The following is a 24,508-nucleotide window of genomic DNA, read 5'->3' as shown; positions in this document are numbered from 1 at the left end:
TTAATCTTTACCTATTACCCAAGAAATAATGAGCATCTCCATCCATGAGAAACAGGATGTTTTCATCCTAAATAGCTGTTTTACATTGCCTGTTGTTTCATTAGGCCGAAGTTTGGTGCCATCAAATCTGTCAGCTGCATTCATGACAAGTAGACCAAGAAAAATGGTGAAAGAGGCTGCATGGGCTACAAACTTCATAAATGGTCCACGCATTATCCTCCCCAGCTGCAACAGAGGTTATAAAACACAAGGATATTGCATTGCCTTACTTCCAAAATAAAAATGTATAAAAAGAACAGTAACACAGAGAAATATGTATTTCAGTAACACAAAGGAACAAATATTTGGAAAAAGTTTGTATACTGTGATGCCACGCTAACAGTCATCTTTAGAAGTTTCTACTTATTTGTTATTTTCAGAGAGATAATATATCAGTTTGACCATAAGTATTTTTAACTCAGTGTTTTGAAATAATTCTGTAATTCTTTTGGGCTATCTATGTCTATTACAGGTAATCAAGACAAAAATTTATTACAGTTGCTGAATTTCTTTTTAATTTACATGCTAGTCATCTTCATGAGGCAACAAAGAAAACGAGATTTTGACACTTAACTAAAAGCATTAAATTATCACCAGAAGTTAATTATGACTAAAGAATTGTTTCCTGACTGACATGATACTCAATTTAGCACAGTTATTGGGCAGTTTTCCCAACTTATTTTCTTTTTTTAAAAAAGGCATGAGGCCTCAAAAGGTTATATTTATAGTTCTGTAGCGTCTTAATTTCCTTCCTGACTCTTTTAATGGAAATGTCCTCAACTTTGTCATAACTAAGAACAACTTTAGAATGGTTTAGTGCAACACTTAAAAACACAAAGTTCCAGGCAAACTCACATAAGGCTGAGCTTTTAGCAATTATTTACTTTATTTTTGAGAGTGCCTGTATTAATAGTAAAAGTCTGAGCTTGTTCACTTAGTTGGCAGCTGCAGAAAAATACTTTTTTATTTTAGATTAAGACAGTATCTGTTATCTGACAAAAATTCCTTGGAAAGAATTGAAAGCAAGTGTCATGGATCTCAGCTGAAATGTATAACAACCTGTGGTCTGGAAAAGGGAGGGGAAAGCAGAAAGATAAGTTATTGGTATTCACATTTTTGCTACACTTGTTTCAATATCAAAGTCAGAATTTTGCTATCCTTACAGTCAGCTTTTACAGAAACAGAGAATAAGAGGATGCAGCTGAGGATGCGATGATAAGGTCTCAAATACATATAACATTAAGAAAACCAGACAAATGTAAAAAGAAGATACTGTTAAAGGAACACTGTCAAGGTTAGCAGGCACAACATTTGATCCTCTTTCTCCTTTATATTATTTTGCAAACCCGTGCCACTCATTATGTTTCTCACTCAATTAAATTAATTTATCTCTTATTAAATAAAATATTCTGTCAGCCTCATGAGATGAACTTTAACAATCAATTATTTTGCATGAAGTACAAAGAGAATAGGTAATCTTCATGGGGAAAGATTTTATTTCAAGCTAGGAAGGAATAGTCATAAACAACACACAATAAAGCAGAGCTGGAAAATTATAAAGTACCTTGACAGTGTCCTTTTAAATGAATTATTCTTGTGTTCACAAACAAAGATGGGTTAGGAGACAGATGCCAGAAAGAGACATAGCCAGAAAAGAAGAAAGAGTACTGAAGGAGGTAATGATAATATATCTCTTAATTAAAAAAAATAAAATTTAAACAACAGAACTCCGAGCACCTCCCCTACCACCCCTTCAAAAGAGAGAGAAAAGTATTTTTTACAGATATATAGTAAAATGTCCCTGGAAGCAGGACTGACTGTGGTTGAACTGATTACACAAACGCTGGAAGTCATTAAGACATTGCCATGTAACGGTGATCTAATAAGATCTTGAAATGACACTTTTAAAATTCCAAATCATTTTATGGAGAAGATATAGGTCAGAAAATATGAATCAGGGAAAGAAAGAGCAACATGCAAAGACAAGGCCATAATCTTGCAAGTTTGGACTTTTCTATAAGCTAGAGTCTCTCCTTAATACACTTTCACTGTGCATTTTGATGTAATAAATTCCCTCTCATTGCACAGGCCAAGGACATGATCTTCTAAATGCTCTGGATCTCTTTCTGTAATTCAAGTGGTTTTGGTTTTTGGTTTTGGTTTGGGATTTTTTTTCTGGTTTCTGATCCTCTGTGCTATGGTCTTTGGTTTTCTATAGAGTTTTGGAGAGTGTTCTATAGGTTGGTTTGGGTTAGGACAAGATATACAATAGTTATACTGTGGATGCTTCAACTTTTATTTGTCTGTATATAGGGTCACCTGAAATAGCTGGGGACTGGAGTCAGTGATTCGCACTATTCCCCCCTTGTGACTCTGCAGAAACTATCAGTTTTGTTACATTATGGAGTATGGCATTGATAAATGATAAAACAGGACTCCAGGTAGCACATCTATCACAAAGGAGAAAAGGCCTGATAACAAAAAAGAGATAATGCGTATACTTTTTTAGGAAGAACAATTTCCTAGCTCCTCATATACTGGGCATAATGTTCATTTTCTTTTCCTCTACCACAGTGCAAAAGAGGAATGTGTACAACCCTCTAAATTCTACTATTAATTAGAGCTGAACAGCACAAACATTAGAGATACTTGGAGATAACTGAAAATAGGTTTTACTCTCTCAAAATGTCATGTAATAAAATAGTATTCTAGAAGTTTTGGGTTAGTTATGTCAGTAGTTACACTGAATTACCAATTAGAAATGCAGAGCAAACAGTTCACAAAACGTTGAAGTGCCTCCATGGGGATTGCTGGCTGAAACTCAAATAAGAGGCAATCTTAATTCCTTTTGGGACCTGACACTAGTGAATTCCTGCCAAATCAACGGTACTTTGTCCATGTATGTCTATGAAATTTCTTCCAGATCTGAAACTCTCAATTCAGTACCTGTGGTCCAAGCTCAAATTAACTTTTTGCTAAAGAGGAAACTGGTCAGCTATACAGGTAACTGAGATGTTGCAAATGTCATAAACACATTTTTGACTTTCTCAGAGACATGGCATGAGAATACAAAGAAATGTGTCAGAATGACTCCACCTCAAGCTGTTCTTTTTACCACAAATACTGTGAGTATTTTCCCTCTTCTCTGTCACTGTGCCCTATAGTGCCAAACCTGGAAAAAGAATGGGTACTTTATCTCAGTAGGAGGAGAAGAGATATATAAAATTCCGTCAATTCATACAAAGAATGGACTCTGTTGATACAGATCATGTTCTGTATTGGAGCCATCCTATCCTGAAATTAAAACAGTGAACATTTTTGTCTTCAAAAAACAGAAGAATCAAATTTTGAAGTAGGAGTGAAGCATAAGATAAGAAATGGCAACTGGTGAAAAAGGTGGATTAGATTTTACATTTGCAGAATATAATGAAACAAAAAGCATTCAACATATAAATCACTTGAGATGATTAAATAGTAACAGCGACATGAAACCTTAAAGGATGTTGTCCCTTGAACCTTGACTTTAAAAAGCTACTCTGAAATAGCTTTTTCAGAATTTACAATGGTTCAAAATTACTTTAAGATGCAATAAATCATTGCAAAAGGAAAATGGCAAATAGACAAGTCACTGCTACAGTTGAAAACCAGTTACTGAAGTACATTGAATCTCAAGGTGTGTTTTAAGACAAAAGTATTCATAAAAATCCTAGTCACTCTACAGAAAAGTGAAAATTATATAACTGATTTTTATTGTCCAGACTGAAAGAAAAAATATGGCAAAACGAAAAGGCCCACCTTTCTCCTCTCAGAGAACAATAGTAAAAAAACAACAAAAAACCCCCAAAAAAACCACAAAGACCTCAGTCATCTCTTTCAACCTTCCTCTCCCCTGGAATCATTGTATGTGCACAGGATTTGACCTGCTAAAATCATGGCTGTTATAGAGTAACCTGTTGAATAATCCTTATAGGATCCCATTTGTTCCCTCTAACATACTCTCAAGCGAAATTTTCCATCATCGTCCGTTTAAAATGGATAGTGACCAACTAAAACATAGATTCAACACAAAGTTCAGAAAGGTCAGAGCTTGCAACCCGTCTTCAGTGGAAAGGCTTTCCATAATATACATCATCCAAAACAGATACAGCAGCAGCATCCAAATCTAAACAGCGCATTATAAATGGATGCAGGGGAGGCCACGTGACTGCTTAAGAAACCTCACGAAATATAATGAGTATTAGCACTGTCTTGACAAGCCAACACAGTTCACTTTGACTTCTAGAAAAGTGATGACGATTCTTTTAATTTGTGGCATTCATGTTTCAGCAACTTCTATCTATTAATTTTTAATCATAAAAAATAAAATTGCCTTTGAGGTAACTGGAATAAACCCACAGCTTGAACTTAGTCTAGCTCTGAATCAATGGGAAATGAGGATCCTCTGCATCTGCATACTAAAGCAACAACTAAATGAAGAGTTTGACTTATTGTTTCTAAACTACAATTTCTACACAGCAACTCTTGCTCAATCATTGTATTTTCATTTCATATATATTGCGTTTAACACAATACATTTACCCGTCTTAATTACAACTGTCAGAATATGCAATGTTGCTGCCATTCCATTCTAACTCAGCTTCAAAATAACAAGTTTCTGAAGTATTGTTTAAGCTTGTCAGTAACTTATACTCATACTTCATCTTTGCCTGACTGGAATCTACACACAGATGATACAGGAGGTAATAAAAGGCCATTACAAGATTTCACAGACTGACCTTACTGCAAGGAGCAATCCAGTAAGCCATTGAAAGGAACGGCAGTCCTACTGCAACAGCAAGAACAACCAGAAACTTCACTGCCATGGTCTGCTGCCGTAAACCTGACAAATTCTCATACCAGATTGAAAGAAGCTGTTGCTGGCAGTTTGGATGTGCTACAAACTGTAATAAAGAAGATGAGCACAACAAAATAATACTGCTATCAGAATATCTTTTATTGAAATAACAGCTATATGAAGTGCATTAAGAATGTGGGAATTGCAACAACTCAGCTAATATTCAAAGGAACATTAACAAGGGTATAAGAAAAAGTTTTTTAATGAGTATAATCTCCCAGCATGCAGGCATGCTGCTATCAGCAACAATAAATCCTTTAATTTAACAAACTATTGTTATATTGACACTGTATTCCACCACTAACTATTAATTGCCATCTAAGGGTAATGAAACATAAACTTTATATGGGAAAACTCTACTTGTTTCTGACATTTATAATTATCATGTTACTACCTCAGAAATTCCAAAACTTTAAGTCTTTCTGTTCTGCAAAGGGTGCTATATAGTCTTTAGTTATGAAAGAAAGAATATGCCATATTTTCACAAGCTAACATAGAAAATACCATTTTTTTCAGCTGGCATAAGAAAACAGTTGTAACTTTTGCAGGAAATCAGCTAAGGACTATTTATAACTTGGTTCTGGAATCTTTTGGACAAACTGCAAAACTGAGAAGTTTGGCCTAAAATCCTCTTTTCTGTCAAAACCTCTGGAGAGTGTAAGAAGCATCTTACAAAGGTAGATACTAATAAATAGTGGATTTTTGTGCACTATGAATTTTTAAGTCTAAATCTGGAAATACAATTAAAAATTTAACAGTCCAGTATTTTTTTTCTAGAATAGTTCTCTGTATTTAAAGGACGACTGGCTGAAGGTGCAAGAAATGTCTTTATTCAGGCAAGAGGAGTGTTGAAAGAAAGTTCACATTCAAAGAAGGATTAAGATTCACATACTACAAAGGACAAGGTCAATGTGATATCTTCCCTTCAAAAGCTGTTTCAGCTCTCTTTAGCGACCGTAGCTTGCCAAGTGTTTTGCAGGTTTGTGTTCATATACTGGTAGGTGCTCTTCAGATAAAATGGTTTTCTTCTTTCCTTCCCTTCATGAACAGATAAATACTCCTCACATATAAATGTTTTAGGTTTCCCCCCAAGATGTGAATTCAATTTTTGTAAAAAATCTGCAACTCTTCCCTGATAAATTAGATCTGTATATTCAGTCCATACTGGATTTTTAAGAGTCCTGATTCTCTATCTACCTTTTTTTTTTGTTAAAATAAGATATTGGGTTTTTTTCACAGTGTTGATCTGATCCGTTTCATTATGTAGGAAAAGTTTTATCAAAGGTCTTGCTGCTCTGTCAGGAGATAGCTCTACTTCAGGGTAACCTGCTTTCGAAGTATATTTCTGAGCTGTATCCTCTTGCTCTTCGGTTGTACAGACTTCACTACACAAATCATTTCTCCCTGGTTCACACACATGTCACCTGGAACTTTACAACCCATATCATCTGTAATATTAACCTATACTTCTGGGTAATTCAAGGGTCTGGGTGCAGCTATTAACTCAGCTGGTTTAACCAAGTACTTCTCATATGCAACCAGAGTATTAAATGGACAGAAGAAATGGAAGTAAGCTAAAGAAGGGACGATAACTGCTATATTCAACACTGCCTGTATCCCACTGTTCTTCAGAAGTGAGAACCACAGTCCTGTTACAGATTGTGTCTCTGATCACCTATAAACACACATTTTTTGTGAGACACTCAATTTCACTAAGTTTTCTCAACTTTCTGAGTAAGACACAACAGCTTGACAAAAATGTGTATTAATATTTGTTATCATGCAGTGCACAGGACTGCTGTGCTATACTCTGGTTTTTATTAAATCTTATACTTTCCAGGCTGCAGTAGTGCAAATTCTTCCACCTTCTTTTAAAAATAGATTGAAACTAAAAACAAGTAAATACCTACAAATTCTGCATATAGCTACACATTTTTTTAGAGCCATTTGCTCTCATACTCACTGTGACCAGTGTTCACCCTGAATGTCTGCTTCTTGTTTACATTGCAAGCTACCTGAGGCAAGGATTCTTTTGTTTGTAAAATACACTGTGCAGAAGGGCCCAAATGTTCATTTAAGTGTCAGAGGCTACAAAAACATAAACATTTAACAACAGCACAATTTAGTATCACTATCATGACACGTCTGTTTGATCAATGTAATTGCTTACTTTTTTAACTTCATACTTAATGGCAAGTTTTAAGCGGCTAAGACTGGGGCGACCATGTTCTCCGTTATTATGGCTCATCTCTACGTCACCGTTCAAAATAGCTTCCACTTCTTCTGTATTTCTGCACAAATCAAGGAGTCCAACTACGAAATCCTTGCATTGCATAGACAATTTCTTGTAATCATTCTAGAAAAGAAAAGAAGAAAGAAGATGATCTGCTGTTTAGAGCGAACACAAGGGAAATAGTTCTACATCCCAGGTACACATATGTGAGCATAAATAGGTGGTTTGCATCTTGTTACGTTTTTTTCTGGTAGATTAACAGCACTTCGTTATCAGGCATCTACTTCCCCTGAATGTTCACAAAGAGTAGGATTCGTCTCACCTTGGTTACCTTGGATGTCTACATTATCAAGTTTTGCATCTGAGTTACTTCTCTAGACTTGTGTTAGAGCCAAATGAAAGCAAAAAAAAAACCACTTTTAGAAATACTGTATGACATTTTAATAACTATTTCAAGTTGAGATGAATAGCACATACGAAATCATTCTTCTATTCACTGACTGTCACAGAAGTCTAGGTAACTAGCTCAGGTGTAGAAAGTTACACTGTAGAGATCTCAATTGGACAAGATGTGTATCCTACAGAGAGTATGTCTAAACAACTTCCCAACCTTCTTGAGAACTACATAAATATATTGAATTTTCTTAGACCTTGAATTATTCTTGTAAGCCTTATCTTTCTCCTTTTCCAACATTCCTTTTTAGCTCATAAACACAAGATTTGATTGCTGTTTTCCAGCAATAGCCTCAGCAGTGCTACAAATAGCAGCGTGATACCACATCTCTAACTTCAACTCAGTGTTCTCTAGCTCAAATATCTCATGACAGACTTCACAGCGTGAGCTAAAATGTTGCCCTACAACTGCAGGTTCAGTTGTTTATTGCTTTAAGTACCAAATATTCTTCTCAGTCACTGTTTTCCAAAAGGCATAAGTCAAAACAGAAAAAGATATTTTCATCGTTGCAATCCACAGTTCATTAACCACTCCTTACTTGCAGCTGTGTCTGGCTCATAAAAGACAAATACAGCTAGACAGATAGGGAGTCAGATGGATATAGACATAGATGTATATCTAAAGCTAAGAAATGTGTACAGATATACTGCCCCTAGCCTAAATCTTACAAGACCTTTACTCATATATGTGCCAACAATTTCTGATATTTTTGTGATCTCTGCTAATTTTAATAGGTCTTAAAAAGATGAAATTACTGTAGAATTTTTCCCAAAGAAAAGAATGAAAAAAAACCCAACCACCCCACACCATACAGGACTGTTCATGTAGTCTCTATTTCATGTTCAGAGTATGTCACGGTTTAAAGCTGGGCTAGCTATTAACCAGGTGGCAGATGCTCTCTGTTAACCCTCTCCCCCCCCCGCTAAGGGAAAGGGAAAGGGAAAAGGGAGAGAGACTTATGGGTTGAAAAGTTAAAACAGTTTTAATAAACTATAATAATGAAAAAGAGTATAATAACAATAATAATAGAAATAATCAAATATATACAAATATGTACAAAACCAAGATCAAGAGCTTGGAAATCCTCCTCAGGCAGAGTTGCTCCCCCCAGCACAAGCAGAGGGGAAAAGGCAGTACCTCCCCCCAGCACAGGCAGAGGGGAAAAGGCAGTAGCTTCCCCCAGCACAGGCAGAGGGCAAAATGCAGTAGCTCCACCCAGCACGGGCAGAGGGCAAAATGCAATAGCTCCCACTGCCATCACACCTGCAGGCTTTTAACTGGAAACTGGCAAAGCTGGTACCAATCAGTGGGAGACAGGAGGGCCCCTCCCTCCTGGGCCCCACCTCCAGGAGGCAGTGGGTTAGTGATAAGCAGGAAAGTGAGAATGACATGTATGGGATGGAATACCTTGCCGGTCAATCCTGGGTCACCTGCCCCGTCCACTCCTCCCTGCAGGTACAACCCCCTTCGGCTCTTCACTCATAAGCAGTGAGGAATTTAGCAGTGACCTTGGTTTCTCTAAGACTAATTGGCCTGGTTTGGGCCATACCAGGACATTCCACCCCTTATTCCATACCATTCATGTCATACTCAGATCACCACTACCTTTTCATTTTCAAATATAGATATACATATCACTAGTTTATGATTCATCTTTATGCAAAAAGTCCATCAAGTTCATTTGGTTCAGGATTGTGGGTTTCCATCTGGTTAGCAGTCTCTCAGCAGTCTTTCTGGCTAGCAGTCTCTCTTTTGTCATGGTTCATGCCCACGGGTTGCAGGTTAAAGATGTCAGACTCGAGGAGGTTACTGGACGCCACTTGATGAAGCTAGCTCCGGTCTCATCACCACTGTCTTAACCTAAAAGACACTTATGCAGCAACAACATACAGTTCAGAATTAAGTAGTCTCACCCAGAATCAGATCACCTTCAGGGACACATCGGACTTCACCATCTTGCAACATCACCCACCAAGTACATCCAGGTCCCTGAGCAAAAGCAATCCCACGAATGGGTTTACCTTTGCCCGTTACAGGAAGAATCCAGACAGTTTTTCCCAATAGATTCCTTTCATGCACCACAGGGACTTTATCTCCTTCTACTGTATGTAGAAGGTCTGACTGAGCAGGGCCAGCTCGATTGATAGATCCCCTGGTGTTAACTAACCAGGTAGCTTGTGCCAGATGCTTATCCCAGTTTTTAAAGGTTCCACCCCACATTGCTTTCAGGGTAGTTTTTAACAGCCCATTATACCGTTCAATTTTCCCAGAGGCTGGTGCATGATAGGGGATGTGATATACCCATTCAATGCCATGCTCTTTGGCCCAGTTGTCTATGAGACTGTTTTTGAAATGAGTCCCATTGTCCGACTCAATTCTCTCTGGCGTGCCGTGTCGCCACAAGATTTGCTTTTCGAGGCCCAGAATAGTGTTCCGGGCAGTGGCATGGGGCACAGAGTATGTTTCCAACCATCCGGTGGTCGCCTCCACCATGGTAAGCACATGGCGTTTACCCTGGCGGGTTTGAGGGAGTGTGATATAGTCAATTTGCCAGGCCTCCCCATATTTATATTTCAACCACCGCCCCCCATACCACAAAGGTTTTAACCGTTTGGCTTGCTTAATTGCGGCGCATGTTTCACAATCATGGATAACCTGTGCAATAGAGTCCATGGTTAAGTCCACCCCTCGGTCACGAGCCCATCTGTATGTTGCGTCTCTCCCTTGATGACCTGAAGTGTCATGAGCCCACCGAGCTAAAAATAGTTCACCTTTATGTTCCCAGTCCAAATCTATTTGGAACACTTTAGCAGCTTGATCCGCTTGTTGGTTGTTTCGATGTTCCTCAGTTGCCCGACTTTTAGGTACGTGAGCATCTACATGACGTACCTTCACGACTAGTTCCTCTAGCTGAGCAGCAATATCTTGCCACAATTCAGCAGCCCAAATAGGTTTACCTTTGCGCTGCCAGTTGCTTCGCTTCCACTGCTTTAACCACCCCCACAAGGCATTTGCCACCATCCATGAGTCAGTATAAAGATACAGCCTTGGCCACTTTTCTCGTTTAGCAATGTCTAGAGCCAGCTGGATGGCTTTTACCTCTGCAAATTGACTTGATTCACCTTGTCCTTCTGTGGCTTCTGTGACTCGTCGTATGGGACTCCATACAGCAGCTTTCCACTTCCGATGCTTTCCTACAAGACGGCAGGATCCATCGGTGAACAGGGCATACTGCTTCTCATCCTCTGGTAGTTCATTATATGGTGGGGTTCTTCAGCACGTGTCACCTCCTTTTCTGGTGGCATTCCGAAGTCTTTGCCTTCTGGCCAGTCCATGATCACTTCTAAGATTCCTGGGCGATTAGGGTTTCCTATTCGAGCCCTCTGTGTAATTAATGCAATCCATTTACTCCATGTAGCATCAGTTGCATGATGGGTAGTGGGAACCTTACCCTTGAACATCCAGCCTAGTACTGGTAATCGAGGTGCCAGGAGAAGCTGTGCTTCAGTACCAATTACCTCTGAAGCAGCTCTAACTCCTTCATATGCTGCCAGTATCTCTTTTTCAGTTGGAGTGTAATTGGCCTCGGAGCCCTTGTATCCTCGACTCCAAAATCCTAGGGGTTGACCTCGAGTCTCCCCTGGCACTTTCTGCCAGAGGCTCCAGGTAGGACCATTGTCCCCAGCTGAGGTGTAGAGCACATTTTTAACATCTTGTCCCGTGCGGACTGGTCCAAGGGCTACTGCATGCACAATCTCTTGTTTAATCTGTTCAAAAGCCTGTCGTTGTTCAGGGCCCCACTGAAAATCATTCTTCTTTCTGGTCACTTGATAAAGAGGGCGTACAATCTGGCTGTAATCTGGAATATGCATTCTCCAGAAACCCACAACGCCTAAGAAGGCTTGTGTTTCCTTTTTGTTAGTTGGTGCGGACATAGCTGTTATTTTGTTGATCACCTCTATCGGGATCTGGCGACGCCCATCTTGCCATTTAATCCCTAAAAACTGGATCTCCCGGGCAGGTCCCTTGACCTTACCTCTTTTTATGGCAAAACCAGCTTGCAGAAGAATTTGGATGATTTTCTCTCCTTTGTCAAAAACTTCTGCTGCTGTATCACCCCACACAATGATGTCATCAATGTATTGCAAATGTTCTGGAGCTCCACCCTTTTCTAGTGCAGTCTGGATCAGTCCATGGCAAATAGTAGGACTGTGTTTCCACCCCTGGGGCAGTCGATTCCAGGTATACTGGATACCTCTCCAGGTAAAAGCAAACTGTGGCCTGCACTTTGGTGCCAAAGGAATAGAGAAAAATGCATTAGCGATGTCTATGGTGGCGTACCACTTGGCTGCCTTTGACTCCAGTTCGTATTGAAGTTCTAGCATGTCTGGCACAGCAGCACTCAGCGGTGGTGTAACTTCATTTAGGCCACGATAGTCCACAGTTAATCTCCATTCTCCATCAGACTTTCGCACTGGCCATATAGGATTATTAAAGGGTGAGCGAGTCTTGCCAATCACTCCTTGATTTTCTAATTGTCTAATTAGTTTATGAATGGGGATCAGGGAGTCTCGATTGGTGCGATATTGTCGTCGGTGCACCGTGGCAGTAGCAATTGGCACCTGTTGTTCTTCAACCTTCAGCAACCCCACAACAGAAGAATCTTCTGAGAGGCCAGGCAAGGTAGACAGCTGTTTAATGTCCTCAGTGTCTACAGCTGCTATACCAAAGGCCCATCTGTACCCTTTTGGGTCCTTAAAATACCCTCTCTTGAGGTAGTCTATGCCAAGGATGCACGGAGCATCTGGGCCAGTCACAATGGGGTGCTTTTTCCATTCATTTTTAGTTAGGCTCACTTCGGCCTCCAATACAGATAACACTTGAGATCCTCCTGTTACTCCTGAAATGCTGATAGGTTCTGCCCCTTTATGATCCGATGGCATTAGGGTGCACTGTGCACCAGTGTCTACCAGGGCTCGATACCTTTGTGGTTTTAATGTGCCAGGCCATCGAATCCACACAGTCCAATAAACTCGGTTGTCCCTCTCCTCCACCTGGCTGGAGGCAGGGCCCCCCTAATTAAGAAATGGATTCATGCAGCTCACAGGGACTGGACCTTCATTTCTCCTATTCACACTTGGGAAAAAGGAATTTGAGGCCCATCTACCCTGACTGGGGTCCTGCTCACTGGTAACTGGAGCAGCCATTCTTCTAGAAAAATTCTCTCTGGTATTTCTTTTAGCTTGCAACTCACGTACTCGTGCCTGTAGGGTACTGGTAGGTTGTCCATGCCATCTGCTCATGTCCTCCCCATAACCACGCAGGGCAAACCACAGGATACCTCGTGATGTGTTCTGTTTCCTTTGAGCTGGTCCTGTAGGAGAGCGTTTTCTCCTAACGGCTGCAACGCGCGCCTGTGTAGGTAGAGAGTCAAGTTTATTCTCGATCCTGGACAGTTTGTCTGACAGTTGTTTAAATGAGTCCTTGTTCTCCTTAGTCAGTTTTTCCACAGCCGAGATGCGTGCCTGCAGTGGGGAAGAAATACTATCTACTGTCGCATACAGTTAGCCATTTCGCCCACAGTAGAATGTGCCATATCATCTTCTCCCCATACTAATATTGACAATGTATGGGTATATGTCGGTGGAGCATTCTTCACAACCTTCCGGAACATGGATCGGTTGCATTCCACTTCATCAGGATCTACAGGATCTACAATGTCCCGTGGGTGTCTATAAATGATCTCTTGCACAGCCAGTTCTCTAAGGTAGTTAATACCTTTTTCTATAGTGGTCCATTTGCTTAGGTGACTCATAACATCATCTTTATAGGGATACCTGCTCTTTACAGCTGACAAGAGTCGCCTCCAGAGACTGATAGTGTTTGACTTTCTTGCGAGCGCCTTATCAATACCACCATCTCTGGACAGGGATCCCAACTGTCTGGCTTCTCTGCCATCTAATTGCATGCTGTCTGCCCCATTATCCCAGCATCGGAGCAGCCAGGTAATAATAGGTTCACTGTCATAACGGCTGAAGTCTTTCCTTATATTTCTCAGGTCCTTCAGGGATAAGGAGTGGTAGGTTATCTCTACGTCCGAGTCCTCCTCTTGTGATAGTTCTGCTTTAGAAGGACCTTTCTTCTGTGATGGGTCTGCTTTAAAAGGACGATTGAGGAAACCCCCATCTGTGTCAGGCCCTAACTCTGCCTGAGAAGGGCCCTCACCTGGGTCATATGATGGCTCTGCCTTAGAAGGCTCTGAGTCATCATCCTTCACTTCACGAGCTGATTTCTTTTGGTATTTCTTCCTGGTTACAGGAGCAATTGGTAGAGATTCGATAGATGCTGGAGTCTGAGTAGATGCAGTGGCTGTCGTGGGAGTGCTGAGAGTCTGAGTAGCTACAGTGGCCATCTTGGGGGGTGTAGCAGCTGTGGTACAGGCTGCCGAGGTTTCAGTGGGTTTAGTGGCTGTAGCGGCAGTACACACTGTAGGATCTGAGGTGGCTGCATAACACCTACAACTGTCCCTGCACCGATATTTAATCTTATCCCACATCAGAAACACATTCAGGACAACCAAAAATAAAAACATGCCACCTAGACAGCACCATCCTAATTTCACAAAATCTAGTGGAATCAGCTTGGCAGAAAAGGAGAAGGTACTATTTCCCAAAGTAAAACTGGAAGTGTAATCATTAACAGAATCTGCTAAAGGACGCCTGGAGTGTGCAGATGAAGTCGCTGCTACTGATTCGCGATTAAAGCTGCCCATCATTGTGTCATAGAGATAAGAGATCGGAATATTAACTGCCCAGTTTATCACAGCATAAATCAGTATCAAACCCCATACCAAAACAATACATTTCGACCAGCGCCCACTGCTAAACTGCATGTAAACATTCATAAGAAGCAAGCAATAACACAGTGCCCACGGCAGGTAAGGCATCATTGCAATACTCAATTGTGAAAGAAACTCCATAAAAAGATGAGATAACACAGCATTCAAAAATGACATCACCATCTTCACTATCTGTTTTAACTTTCCAACCCCTTGTAAATCTCAAAGGAAGAAATCTGATATTCTCTCAGCTGAGCTCTCCAGGTCTCCTCCCACCAGAGCCAGGATTCAACTTATCAGAGCAACCTGTTGGAGCTTCTCTCGAGCCCCACGTTGGGCACCAATTAATCTGTCACGGTTTAAAGCTGGGCTAGCTATTAACCAGGTGGCAGATGCTCTCTGTTAACCCTCTCCCCCCCCCGCTAAGGGAAAGGGAAAGGGAAAAGGGAGAGAGACTTATGGGTTGAAAAGTTAAAACAGTTTTAATAAACTATAATAATGAAAAAGAGTATAATAACAATAATAATAGAAATAATCAAATATATACAAATATGTACAAAACCAAGATCAAGAGCTTGGAAATCCTCCTCAGGCAGAGTTGCTCCCCCCAGCACAAGCAGAGGGGAAAAGGCAGTACCTCCCCCCAGCACAGGCAGAGGGGAAAAGGCAGTAGCTTCCCCCAGCACAGGCAGAGGGCAAAATGCAATAGCTCCCACTGCCATCACACCTGCAGGCTTTTAACTGGAAACTGGCAAAGCTGGTACCAATCAGTGGGAGACAGGAGGGCCCCTCCCTCCTGGGCCCCACCTCCAGGAGGCAGTGGGTTAGTGATAAGCAGGAAAGTGAGAATGACATGTATGGGATGGAATACCTTGCCGGTCAATCCTGGGTCACCTGCCCTGTCTGCTCCTCCCTGCAGGTACGACCCCCCTTCGGCTCTTCACTCATAAGCAGTGAGGAATTTAGCAGTGACCTTGGTTTCTCTAAGACTAATTGGCCTGGTTTGGGCCAAACCAGGACAGAGTAACTTTCTATCAATGCTTTCATTACAGTGACACATTTTCCCCCCTTCTGATCTGTTCTTTACAGCATTCCCTCTTCTCCCACTTAGTCCCTTCTTTTTAATTACTTCCTTCATACTCACTGCCATCTAATGCACACTCTGGAAGAGAAACCATTATTTTGAGTATACAGAATACCCTAATTTATTTGCTGAGGGTGTACTCCATGCATGTTTGTGCTTTATTACCCACAACATCACTATACCAGTTTATTACTTGGATATATTAAAGGATTGCATCCAAGTTTTACATTTCACTTTACTTAGATGGATGCAAACATTGATAGACAAATAGTTACAGACACTATCGTATGTCTACATAAAACTGCTAGTGACTTATTTTTTTAATAATGCAATGTAAGCAAGACAGCTCAGATCTGTCATAAAAGAGAAAGGAGCTTTATGTTTTTTCTCTACAAAGACAACAGAAGCTAAATACTAAAACTAACAGTTTCATGACATGCTGTATTTTTTATTATCGGTTTATTATATGTTTATTTTCCTTCTCTTCAGAATAATAATAATAGAGATTAACCAAAATCCTGACTTCTTGGCACTACAGAAAGACATTTTTTGAGAGCAATATACCACCTTCTGTTTGGCTGTCTTTTTTGTAGCAGCAGCTAAGATAAGATTCATTATTCAATCATTTTAGTCATAAATGCCCTCTTCAAAAATAAAGGAAAAGCAGTCATTTGAGATTCACAGACAAAGGAAAAACATAGAGATAGCCTATGCACCCTTGTATGATTAAGTATCATGAACTGTTCCAAACTGATATCTGACCCATGAACATGAAATGCAAAAACGAATATTTTTCAATAAATTTAGGAACAAAATAATTTGGCCTTCATAAATAACCATTACAAAATATTGTAATATATTTGTAACACATTGGTATGTGCATATTTTCTGGTAGGAGATACATATACACATGCACACTCACACACACTCTTCATCAGTATTTTCAAGCTCTGGTGACTGAGACATGACATGGATTTTCAAAACAGTATGTGAGGAGAGCATCACTCCACAGAGGAGTCCAATGCCTTTGGGCAGTCTCAAAACAAAAATCCTCTATGATAATTTATTCTAATGAAGAATATGATTTTTTCTGAGTGCAGTCCTGTTTACCAAAATGAATACTGAATGGGCACTTTTGAAAATAGCCAGATACCCCCATTCACACTGTGCAGAATTATTCCTTCTGAATTTGTACATGGCATCACAGTATATACTAGCACCCAGTAAATTCATCCATAAACTCCATCAGTTTAGCTTTCCCTCCTGTGAAATACTGCTACAGCTGGGATCAGTGGTGGTAGCTGAGCTGAAATGTCCTTGGCAGTCAGGTTACAGCAAACGAGCTATGGGGAATGGAGCGGTGCCCAGCATCACCGCCTCCACCCCAGCCACGGCGCTAACACAGCAGAGTCAGCTGAAGGCAACGCGCGTCCCTGCTCCGGTTCACAGTTTGCTGTCTTGAGACATATTCCCTTATGGAGAATTGATCCTCTTAGGGAAGGTTATGGAGGACAGATGGGATGATAATGTCTTAGACTGCTACGGAAAGATTCGTCAGGGTCTGAACACAGGGCAAGTAGCTCTAGCCAGGCAACTTTGTAAGAAATCGAGTGTGTTAACTCGCTGAGACTACTGCAAGGGTCGCCTTTGCCCCTTGTCTCCTTGGTCCACTTAAATGTGTAGTGACAGCAAAAACAATTAATACGCTCTTCTCGCCATCTCGGTGTCTCTCTGTCACGCAGGCAGATAAACTTCCCCCTCTCCCAGCGCCTCACATGTCTCTTACCATTAATGTGAGCCAAGGGAATGTGATAATTTGTTTGGCTTAACTTATTTTTGAAAACGGTCAAAGATGCATGGATAATTCCATGAGTTCTCCTTTACTGCAAATTGTAAACTTAATGAATTAAAAAAACAGTTCTGAGAGACTTGAGAAGGTAGTTAGCAATTAAGTTACAGTTGGAGGCTCTAAAAAGAATCAGCCGTACATTCTGCAGTAAAGCATGCGTGTGCTTTATTTTACACATGTGACAACGTTGGTTCAGGGCTTCTCAGCAGTTTAGGAAAAACCCAATTTTGCCAAATTTTGCCACACCAACGATGAGGGGGCAGCACTGGCTGCTCCTACTATGCAAAAGGAAGGTGATGATGATTTCGGGTGAGCGCTGTGGGGGATGAGGAACCAGGGGAACAAGATGCTGGTGGCAGAGGAATGACAGGAGGGGTGGCAGTGACAGTGGCGGCTGCTGAGAGGGGTCACCTGCCCTTTGTGGTAGGAGCAGCCACAGACTGTCTTGGTGTCCCCGGGGATGGAGCAAGCAGGCCATGGTCACTCGGAAAACCTCAGCTGACCATGATTTGCCTTACCTCTGATCACATAAGCAGGAGAGCATGGCCAGGATAGCAGGAGAGCATCAGCACAGACATTTCTCCCAGAAGAATGGGGCCTTCACCACACAGCCTCCCGTGACCAGTTACTGGCTCCTGCTGTCCGCCAGACTATGCCCGGGATGAAAATACTCTCAGGACATAGGCTGACGCTGAACCCCACAGATGAGATAGAGCAGTGCCCCAGACCACGTCCTGGCCCTGCTTAGTGAGCTGTAGAGGCCAACACCAGAAACGCGGGTACTGCTACACAAGGATTTAGGATTTCTAAGTGCCTTGTGAATGTAAGTGGGAGCTACATGTTGGATTTAGGCATCTTAGTAGGTAGATAAACACATTATTCCCATTACAAAGGTGGCCCTTACTCCTTCAGTGCCTCAGTTCATCTCTAAAAGGCGATGTTACCTTTTCTTTAAGAGAGCTGACAACATCTGTAATGAAGACTGGGATATGATTTCTGTAATGGGGGTTGTATAAATGAAAACAAACAGAATATCAGACTTTAAGATGATAAATTGAATTTTGCTTTTCATCAGAAAAGCAAACTCAGACAACCTTATTAGGGGTATTAATTCACAGCAAACAGTAACATATCTACGTTTAATTTAAAAATACTTTTTCCATGCCATCCCATTAAATGATAAAACTGTCTGTTGCCATTATAGCTGCAGTGGACTTTGCACTAAATGCAAATCTTATCCATTTTGAACAGCACTGGGTGACAGCTGTCCCTCTCAAAACTCCAGGCCACATCTCTGCAGGACATTTGTCAGATATCATCTACATCCTTATGGAAAAAGTAGAGATATTAGCTCTAGGGTGGGCAAACGATTTATATGACAGAAAATATGAGCAGAATCCCCCAAAATAAAAATATTCTATATAATATCAAACCTTGTAAAGGTGCACACTTAGCCATGTCATAAAAAGCTAAATTAAATGGCATTCAGAAAATTCTGAAAAGCTCAGAATTACTCAGGAAGCCTGAATCAGCTGTTTGCTTGGTACAGAAATATTCCTACACTATGCTTGACACATCTGTCCAGTTAGTCTTCCTTCACAAGTCATCTTCTACTTTTTTCTGGTTTTACTCCTAATAAAGAATGATCCTGCAAAACACTTGTAAAAACAATCCCTGCAACCAAATGCAACAGGCGTGTCATGCTAGATGACACTGCTACAGAGGTTTGAAGCAAAGAAAGGAGTTTATTCCAGAGAATAGTGGTTTCCACCAATTATGGCATTTCCTATTTTGCGTGAATCACAGTTTCACGGTCAGTGTTATCTCTAACATTAACTGACAGTGTAGGACGGGAGAGAGAAGTAATTTATAAGATAGTCATGAAACAACCAGCATCACAGTTGAACATTAACCCTTTCCATTGCCTCTGAGGAAGACCTGGGAATTATCTGTGCCACTGGTTCCTGTAGGCACCCACTAGGAAGCTCCCCTGCAACAATACCCCATCAGCACTATAAAACAGGTGACTTTTAAAACAGTGTATTACCAGAAAGTTCAATTTTCATTTAGATAAAGTTTGAAATACTTTAAATGGCTCAGGCAAACCCTAGGTGGAGCTAAAGATTTGCCAAGTCCAGATAATCCATGCACTAAAAATATGCTTGTTTTGATTACACTAAAACGTGTAACACATTTTTACGAAAACCATATTTTTATGCAGGGACTACACTGTCTGGATAATTGTAGCAAACTCCTGTAATAAAGTAAGGGTAACAATTTTTAGATAAATTGCTGCAAGCAGGGATATGAGCTCGCAAGAGCACAAACAAGCCCAGACTCAGTAAAGACAACAGCGTCCATTTCCTGCAACTTGTACACACAACCTTTGTATTGCCTGCACTGAACCTAAGCCAGGTATTTCTCAGTCAAGCCCCCAGCCTGTCTAGATATTGTAAATGCTATTAGTTATCAATAGTGTAAATGTTAACTCCCATCAATGCACATATAAATACACTCCATCGTCTTTAATATTTATCCAGAACCACTCCATGATTTTAGTACCTACAAAAACGTTCCCAAAAGACCTGATGTTGCCAGCCACCTGCTCCGAGAGAAACCTTAAATTAAGGGAGAGTTAAATTTCTGTATTGCCTTATGCTCCTGCTCCTCATTGTTCCTGTTCACCTTCACCCTACTCTAAAGTGTATGTACGTCCCCAGCAGAGCTTGGCTGATTAACACCCAGTAATATGGAGCTGCTCTCTTGGCTAAGCCTCCTGTTTCTGCTGAGGGACAGTACCTCAAAATCTCTGTTGCAATTCTTTATACAACACTACACTAGAAGTGGAGCGTTAATTTTAGAGAAGGCAACTGAGACAAAAGAGGAACTAAAAACCTAAAAGTCACTCAAGGATGAGCCACGTCATGCCGAGGAAGGACCTCCTCATGGCACTTTAGGGTAGGCTGCAGAAGCTTGCTCTCTGAAGCAGCCCACCTTTTCTAACCTGCATGCTCCATTCCATGCCCTGGTGGCACCAGGGGCAAATACTGTGCTCCCAGTTCATCTCACCGGTTGCATACCGCAGCATACATTTGAAGGACACTTCTTGCTGACTGCTCCAGATGATGATTTTATTTATCATTATAATAATCTTGGCTTGTGTCTCTCCAACTGTGGTAAATGGAGCTATACAGTCCCTACAAATCAGACATGCTATTTATCTTAACATAGCTGTGAATTCAACAGGCTGCATTTATGGTGTATGAAAAATGTTTTTCTGTTCTGTTCTAAATTTATTCCCCTTTAAGTTAATCAAGTCCTTTTGTTCACATCTTCAGCAGCTGCTAAAGAGAAAGAAACAAGAGTATGTGGTTTAAATACTCTTCTCTGAACTGTACACGAAAGCAGTGTATGAAATCTCAGTCCAGTGAGGTCCTAAGGATTTCTGCCAGAGACTTCATGGCGCAGAAGTTCATCTTCTGCATTACGCTGAAATACTCTGCCCTGCATTTCATCTTAGTGATATAAAATAAAAATTCTCCTCTGCTCCTATACCAGCTGTTTAGCTGCTGTTTTTAAGATCCCCTTGCACATTCCTCCTCCTTCTTTTCCCTCTCCAAGAAATATTCCAGCTTCTTACAACAGATTGGTGCCACAAAGATAGACCTATGAGCACAAGTCAGGAGTAATTAATTCAGAATTGCAGTATCTCAGCTCAGGTTGGCTGAGCAGAGACAGGTTCACAGCCTAACTGTGCCACTGTTACAAAGATTACCATTAAATATTGATCATGGCAACTTCAACAGAATGTTGGAAATGATTCTCTTACTGCTTTGGAGGGGGTTTGATCTCCTGTTAATGAAGTCTACATATCTTCCCCTGTCACAGTAATATCATATACTAGCATCTGCTTTCAACAGGGTCCCATAATGTAAAGCCAATCCAAGGGATTTAGCTAACCTAAGTCATAATTAACACTGCCGATGTTTGCACAAGGCTCAACTTTGCATTTACTGAGAGCAAAAAGCTTAGAATCTTTCTGTCTTAACACAAATGAACTGTGGTAGATATTTTTTTGTAGGTTGTGCACCATTGTATCTACATAACAAAAAAACCCCCAAAGAACACTCATGCTTCAAGGATCTAAGGGGTCTTGAATCCCTGGGTCTCAAGTATCATTTTTGTTTCAAACTCATGCATTTGTGAAACATTAAAAATTCTATATAACACTGAAAAAGTCTTTAACTTCACAGAGTCCATATATAACTAAGTACAAATAAGTAAAAGAGAGGAAGAGGTGAGTAGAAACACCAGAAAAAAACGCAGTACATTAAAAAAGGAAAAGAATGACATTATTTAGAGGCTTTTTTTGTGAATAAATGCAAACATTGTGAGGAGTGAGAAAGTTTTCAGTCCAACTACAAGAAAATAATGACAATGCATGCGGGTTTAATGCAATTGGGTCTTGCATATGTGACCAAACGGTAGCACTTTAGTCTTCTCTTTCCCCTGTCCTAAGCCAGGATCCCCCATGGGATTGAAGAGCCTCTTTTACTATCCTGCCTAATAGGAAGTGGAAAATTAGTTCACTGGCACATTCTACATAAGCAGTATGAATTACAATCAGCACAGAGCAATAAGACATTCCCAAAGATTTAAATCTTTCATTCATTAAACAGCTACACATTTTCCCATGTTATCCTGCTGATTTATGAAGATGATGCTGATCTCTTATTGCTCAAGGAACGTGAGAAAGACCTTTGATTGAAATTTGCAATTCTGTGTCTGTCAGAATCAGTATCCCTCTACTCACCTTAAACTCTTTTTCAATGTTGGCAAGCACAGCCAACTCATTGCTGAGCTCTAAGGCAGTCATTACAGGGTCTTCACTGGACAAAGACAGATAAGCAGGGCTGGCCAGACCTTTGTAGGCATTGATTCTGGATCTAGAATGGCTGAAAGAGTCATGCTTTTGCTTCTGATTGCATTCACTGCACTTGCAGAAATAGTCATGTGGCCTATCGATCCGAGCTCCTTTTCTCAGCAGAGTGTGGACGATCTCATACTCATGGCAGTGAGCGGCCAGAATGATTGGTGTAACGTCATGGGAAAACCGTGTGCCATCTTCATCGTATGCATAGAAGTCATCATGCTGAAGCTCCGACTGGCTAGGACTCAATGCAAGCCTCTTGCCTTCGGCAAATGCGGGATGGTTTAGGATGGCTTCCACTATCCGAACGTAACCTTTGCTAATAGCCAAAAGCAACGCATCCCCAACCCGAGACAGGTTCTCCTTCTTCAGCAGAAGTTCTGTGATCTCCAGGTGCTCATTGGCAACTGCCAGCTGCAAGGCGTTCTGCCCCATATAGTCCACACAGTTCACATTGAGTGAGGGACATTCTTCCAGCATTTTGCGAATCACTGGAATATTTCCGTATTCTGCTGCATCCAAAAAGCGCTCCTCCTCAAGAGAAAGACTTGTTGAGTGGTCATTAAACATATACGCTGGCCCTCGACTGGCCTGCCTCCTCCCCTTCTCCCGGAGAATGGTCTGTCGTCGTAGCGCTAGTCTATTCTCGTTGCCTCGGCTGTGTGGAAATAGAGGAATTATTAGTTCTGCTTTATGCAAGAGCATATCCATTGTAAATAATAATTAATAAAAATATTTTAATCATTTATCTGCTGCATATTTTAATGCAGTAGGGAGACCAGAAACCCTGACTTTGATGCACTTTGTAACTGCTGTTGCTACACAGCCATGGAATCAGTAGCCAGCTACATTTTACTTCAACATGAAGAAGAAGCCCTAGTCAATCATCATTTAAGACTACACTTTTTCCCCTATTTTGTCTTCCACAGCTTTTGAATAATTTTTAGTGAAGTTAGATTGTGCTTCATGTTACACAGGTAGAATAACAGTTTTAAAGGTAAGATTCTTTCTCAGGTTTACACAGAAACCCCTCTCTGTTTTTCCAGCACTCTTCTATCCAAACTTATCATCCATCATTTGGTATCCCAAACATCCCTCTGATATGTACGGTCACTTCATGAAAAAAGTGCTTCTTATTTTAATCTAGAAAAGAAGAAAGCATTATAACATTTTTACATGCTAAGATTTCACTTTCTGGTTACAAGGATATTTCTAACAGATAACATTCAGCTAAATATGAGAATTGCTTCAAGAGCAAAACTACTTTTTCTCTGGATGGATGTACTACTTTCTGACACCTTTACTAGATCTAGCAGATATTTTAAAGGACTTCACTGGAACAGCTGTGTATCAAAAAAAAAAGAACATCAGATCACAAGTTCTTTGTTTAAATATATATTTTAAATACAAAGATGATCTGAAGAATAGTGACGATACGCAATGACTGCCTCAGTCAGGCAGTGAGAGTAGGCCACATCTGCTCAGCTTGTAGGAGGAATCCCAGTGACACCACATGAGCCCAGGTGCCCTCAGGTGGCCCTTCTGAAAGCCACCACCCCTCAAGATGCCGTTCACCCAAAGCTCTTTACTTGGTCTATGTTGGTGCTAAGTCACAGCTCAGAGCGAAAACAAGCCACAGTGTGAAAGGAGTCAGCAGTTGTGGGCTGAGAGACAAGGGATTGCACAGGACAGCAGGGCACACAAACGTGGAAACTCTCTAAATTCCCTGTGCCTCAGAAAAGCAGCAGGCTGACTTCACTTGCTCTTATTAGTCTTAGCCCCATCACTGCTTCAGCAACTATCTAACTTACATTGTGGATCTGGTTTTTCCTCTTCACCCTGCTGCTGTTTTTCTGACATCTGTAATTGAATCCTCAGACATAAATTGAATCTGTACAGGATAAAAGCATATCGACTACATTGTATGACATCTGTTACTCCCCATCTCCACCATCCTTTTCATTATTACAGTTCATAACCTTGATATCCTATTTATTCCTCCACTCAGTGGCTTGCCAGTCCTATTTATTCTTTCACACAATGGCTTGCCAACAAATCCTGCCAATTCTTGCTTTGTGATAGCTCTGAAATGTTGTCCATTCTTCTACTTCTACTACTGAAAACCTCAGCCATTCTTTGTCTCTTATATTAATTATTAACTACTTAATTAATAATTATTTAATTATT

General features: G+C 40.7%; 1 protein-coding gene across 2 annotated transcripts in view; it reads right to left on the bottom strand.

Annotated features, from left to right (window-relative positions):
* Positions 1-24,508, bottom strand: part of TRPC6 (transient receptor potential cation channel subfamily C member 6) — a 108,473-nt gene that overhangs the window by 22,796 nt on the left and 61,169 nt on the right. For both annotated transcript variants that reach the window (XM_068423265.1, XM_068423273.1), the window contains 4 exons: positions 22,205-22,979; positions 7,104-7,289; positions 4,815-4,979; positions 12-225 (listed from right to left, as the gene is read on the bottom strand). In XM_068423265.1, the coding sequence (XP_068279366.1) occupies positions 12-225; positions 4,815-4,979; positions 7,104-7,289; positions 22,205-22,979 (1,340 nt within the window). The remainder of the gene's footprint in view (positions 1-11; positions 226-4,814; positions 4,980-7,103; positions 7,290-22,204; positions 22,980-24,508) is intronic.

Source organism: Nyctibius grandis, chromosome 2 (genome assembly GCF_013368605.1).
Source record: "Nyctibius grandis isolate bNycGra1 chromosome 2, bNycGra1.pri, whole genome shotgun sequence".
NCBI lineage: Eukaryota > Metazoa > Chordata > Aves > Nyctibiiformes > Nyctibiidae > Nyctibius > Nyctibius grandis.
The sequence above is the reverse complement of the archived record's forward strand: the minus strand, read 5'-3'. Positions and strand labels throughout refer to the sequence as shown.